We start from the raw sequence: 5000 nt of genomic DNA, 5'->3' as shown, positions 1-5000 counted from the left end.
AAGTAAATATTTAAGTAAATAATAAAGTAAATAGTTAAGTAAATATTAAAGTAAATAATTAAGTAAATAATAAAGTAAGTCAGTCAGTCATCAGGTCAGGTCATGTCGAATAACCACATCGAGACGACTGAAAAAAATGTTTACATCATATCTATTTATCTACAAAACAGGCGTTCTTATCACCAAAGAGACATTATACTATAATTTAAAAAGTCTATTTTTGAACACCTGGGCACATAGGTGGAGGAATGAATGATTAAAAGCAAAGGTAACGAATCTGTATGAATGAACCGTTACATAGGCTCATTTCCTGAACTTATCCACAAACCAACGACCAGCTGAGCTCGTCTCGCCATGCCTTCGGTCATGTGCCATCCCTGGGTCATGCTGTCAGAGTGAGTTAAAATTCTTACCTCCCTCCGCCACCCCCCTAGGTAGTACTGACCATTAAATATATTGTCGGCTGTTTTTCTTTGTTGCTTTGACCCTTCGCTCTCTTTCTACATGATATTTTCTTTCCTTGGTCCGACCGGAGTTGTCGTGTATAGAAGGAACGAAATTGACCTCACTCAGCTCTTTGTTATTGTTTTTAGCCAGCCATTTTTATGAGTAGTTCTCACTAAATTGTATTAATTAGACTATAAACGTTTGAGGTTGCCTTGTTTTGTGGATAGTTCATTCATACGGTAGAGTCATATAGCTCTCACCGGCCAGGCGGAGTTGTCGTACCAGTAAGGTCGAGGGTTCAAACTCCCATCAACGCCGCAAAATTTTTTTTTATATTCTCGATTGTCTTCTGGCACTTTCCTACTCACTTCATCTCTTGTTGTTACCAACATACGTGCCTGCTCCACTCACTTTTCTGAATTAACAGTAATATTAAACACTTAGGACAAGACACGACGCCTTGTGGGGCGCAAGTACAATTTATATTAGACAGAGAAAACAGACAACTGGTGCTACCTGACGGGTTCTAAATCTTACACTTGAGCGGGGAGAGAGCATGTGAGTAAAGAGCTTTTCCACAAGGACTCAACTTTGCGCCGCCCAGAGTGGTGGGACTCGACCCATAGACCTACTGATGGGAAAGGTAAGTGTCATACCACGAGATCACAAAGGCATAGCACACCGTTATCCGTGCTCAGCGGTATGTACGGGATTTGCTTCGCACCCGGAAGGTGCCGAGTTCCATCACCCGTCGTTGCGCTGTGTGGCCTTGAGCAAGTCACCTCGCCCTAGTTCAATTTTCCAGTCTTCCCTTAGAATAGACCCTAGAGAAAAATTTTCCTTTTGGGATGGATAAAGGGATTTTTTACAAAATGACAACTTTGGAAGAATTCTGTTTCCATACTCACCAAATAGCCGTCGTTTTCCTCATAATCGCAAAGAGATTCGAATTCCGCTTTCTCTTTTTCTTCCATAATTGAAATAACTATTACTGTTCATCAATATACAGTAGAAATAATATCAAATAATATCACGACTTAAGGCTTAACGGTCTAGCAACATGCCATCGTTATAAACGTGTTTGCATTTAACAATAGCAACAATATTCAACAATCACAGCTTTACACTATAGCAACCAGTCATAATGATAAACTCGTTAACATTATATACTGAAGTGATAATAATGATAATAATAATAATAATAATAATAATAATAATAATAATAATAATAATAATAATAATAATAATAATAATAATAATAATAAATAATAATAATAATAACAATAATAATAATAATAATAATAATAATAATAATAATAATAATAATAATAATAATAATAATAATAATAATAATAATAATAATAATAATAATAAAGACGGCCGGAGACAAAGCACATCAAATCGAATGTCCATAAAAACGGAAAACAAACAATAAAATAAAAAGCGATTTTTATCAAACGGAATACAGAGGACTTTTATTGTAATTTATCTGGACAAACGTGCCCTGCCTGCTCTGGCAAAACGCTTTCTTTTTATTTCCTTTATAGCCACAAGAAAAGTTTACTTCATTTCTCACTATGTATATCGATGCATTAAAATGACTTCCCACTTTTCAACAATTCTTATAGATATCTGATATATATTTTTAAAAAGAAAATAAAACAAACACAAACAGAAAAAATTTAAAAAAAAAATTAAAAAATAAACATAAAATAAAACCAACGCCAACAAGTAAAAAATAAACCTAACCGAAATAATATAAAATGTAAAAAAAAAAAAAAAAAAAAAAAAACATAACAAACTGACCAAAATATTAACAAACAAACAAAAAAAAATAACCAAAAAATGTAAAATAATGATTTAAAAAAAACAACAAAAACAAAAAACAAAAAACAAACAAACAACAAATGAATAAACAAAAAGGCGATCAAAACAGTTAAAAAGCGTTTTGTCAGTATCAACACGGTCATTCCATATAATATTATACCCAACAATGAAATTATACGTAATATCTTCCAATGTTTCTTTGAAGCCATTTTTAAGTATACAAAGTAGGATTTTAGTTACAACATTAACTGCCGTACTCTGGAAAAACCCGAATTAAAAAATTTGGCTAGAAAACTCGTCCTTCAAATACCGATCCATTTAAATGACTCTTATATTGGCAAAAACTCTCAAACCCGGGACTTCGATGAAGTAGTCGAAGTCCCGGGTTTGAGAGTTTTGTTCCAAGACGAGAGTCATTTAAATCGATCGATATTTGAAGGACGAGTTTTCTGGCCAAATTTTTAAATATGAGTTTTTTTCCAGAGTATGGCAGAATAGGTTTGGTGAAAATCGGTCGTTAATATCAATTCACCCCTTCATCGCTATCACCTATCGTTTTCCTTGCCATCAGTCAATGTATTTTGTTAGTATTACTTTTATTACTATGACGAGATAATGAGATTTTCATAATAAATCACCACCGGTCCATGGTCCCTGCTAGTTATTTCACTCACGATCACGAATTCACACGTTCTCTTGCTCTATCTATCTATCTATCTATCTATCTATCTATCTATCTATCTCTCTCTCTCTCTCTCTCTCTCTAAATATCAATATCTTCTACCTATCTATACATTCACTAATCTGCCTTATCCTATATCCTACTCTCTCTCTCTCTCTCTCTCTCTCTCTCTATCTCTCTCTCTCTCTCTTCATCATCATTTCTGACGAATTTCCGAATTCCCTCGCAGAAATATTCACCCATACACCCTCAACCTCTCCCCACCCTTTCCAATTTTACTTTCCGTCCGTTCAACTCTCTCCCAGCCAGTGTCCCTCCCTCCCCCCCCCCCCCCCCCTCCCTATCACCCTTGTCAAAATCTTATCAATATCTTGTATCTTCTACCCCCAAGCCTTCCCATCTTTGCACAAACATACATCACACTTGGAAGATACCGGAGGGAGTCCGCCATCGTAACTCGAGAGAGCTCACCAGATAAGAAAAACCTTATCCAAAACAGACTCATTTATTTTCCGATCTCGTAACATTACACTTGTTTTAAATCTCTCGCGATAAAATCAAAAAGGTTTCGTATGTTTACACCAAGAACCAGTACTTCTTTGTGCAGCTATACTATAATGTGATCTAGTGGTATGACACTCGCTTTCGGATCGGAAGGTCCTGGGTTCGAGCCTGCTTCGCTCGGCGCATAGTAGAGTCTTTGGAAAAAGTTCGTTCTTCAATTCCCATTCTCTCACCGTACTTAGGTGACCGTGAACAGCGTTGTCTTTATCGGATAAAAAAAAACCTTGTAATATCGCCTAACAAGCGTCATGTCTCGTTCTACGTGTTACGCCTTGCTGTTGGCCAGGGACTCTTTGTAAAGCGCTTTGAGCACGTTTAGTGGATATTGTGCTATATAAAAGCTCAAGTTTTTTTTCTTTTACAACTCAATCACTAATCAATAAACTTGACAACACTCGGCTCTTTGCTATTGTTTTTTCATTTTTTATTTAAATGACCGCCAGTTGGGTGATAAATTCTCACTAAATTCTCTCAATCAGACTTGAAACAAAGGTTAACACTATTGAACTGGCAGGAGGGACAAGTGAGTATTTCACTTAATGACACACTGCCAATTGCATCCTCTGTGTTTGATAACGCCAAATCTGGTGCGATGAATTATTATCATTATTATTATTATTATATTATTATTATTATTATTATTATTATTATTATTATTATTATTATTATTATTATTATTATTATTATTATTATTATACTAATAAATAAATAAATAAATAAATAAATAAATAAATAAATAAATGAAATATAGCGCTCAATACAGAAAATATAATATATTGTTCAATGTGCATCTCCTGTTTTTAATCTACTGCTCAAATACAAACACTGGCTTTACAGTTAATTAGAAAGCTTTCATGCAATTTTTCTCTCCTATCCCCCCCCCCCCATCCCCCCACCCCTCTCTCTCTCTCTCTCTCTCTCTCTCTCTCTCTCTCTCTCTTTCTTTCTTTCTCTCTCTCTCTCTCCATTCTTCTTGTTCTTCTTCGTTATAAGAAACTTAAATATTGTTTATAAAAAAATAATCACTATTTATTCATTCAGGAAAATGACGTCCATGACAAGAATAGATTTCTAAGAAATTTTGTCAAACATTGGACACAACTTTCTCTACAGACTGAAACTGAATACATTCCAGTAATTAGTGTCTTTTCAAAATTTTGCGTCGGGTTTTTTCTGCCGAAAAACTTCATTTTTATTAGAATTAAATAAAACAAACCCGTTTCATTAATGTTACTTTCTTGTTTCAATAAATACATTCGATTTGGATACTCACAGTCGCAATTTTTAAAAGAATTCCTCTTTCTCCTCCTCCCCCTCCTCCTCCCCCTCCTCCTCCTCCTCTTTCTCCTCCTCCAGCTCTCTTTTTCTCTCCCTCTGTTAATTTGTCTCATAAAAAATAAAACTACAAGAACTAATTAAACGATATCTCCACATAAATCTCTCTCTCTCTCTCTCTCTCTCTCTCTCTCTCTCTCTCTTT

The 5000-nt window shown here is 34.9% G+C and overlaps 1 protein-coding gene across 8 annotated transcripts in view; it reads right to left on the bottom strand.

Moving 5' to 3' along the window:
- LOC144967492 (neuron navigator 2-like) overlaps nt 1-5000 on the bottom strand; it is a 129755-nt gene that overhangs the window by 45702 nt on the left and 79053 nt on the right. The window contains exon 1 of one of the 8 annotated variants that reach the window (XR_013644398.1): nt 1356-1616. The exons of 6 other annotated variants lie outside the window; for them this stretch is intronic. Coding sequence is in view for 1 of the 2 variants with exons in the window: in XM_078904817.1 (XP_078760943.1) it covers nt 1356-1421 (66 nt within the window). In the remaining variant the exon portion in view is untranslated. Of the gene's footprint in view, nt 1-1355; nt 1617-5000 lie in introns of those variants that run through there. One more of the 8 variants, XM_078904817.1, reaches the window with a different exon arrangement.

Source organism: Berghia stephanieae, chromosome 3 (genome assembly GCF_034508935.2).
Source record: "Berghia stephanieae isolate SIO BIC M18660-M18661 chromosome 3, UCSD_Bste_1.3, whole genome shotgun sequence".
NCBI lineage: Eukaryota > Metazoa > Mollusca > Gastropoda > Nudibranchia > Aeolidiidae > Berghia > Berghia stephanieae.
The sequence above is the reverse complement of the archived record's forward strand: the minus strand, read 5'-3'. Positions and strand labels throughout refer to the sequence as shown.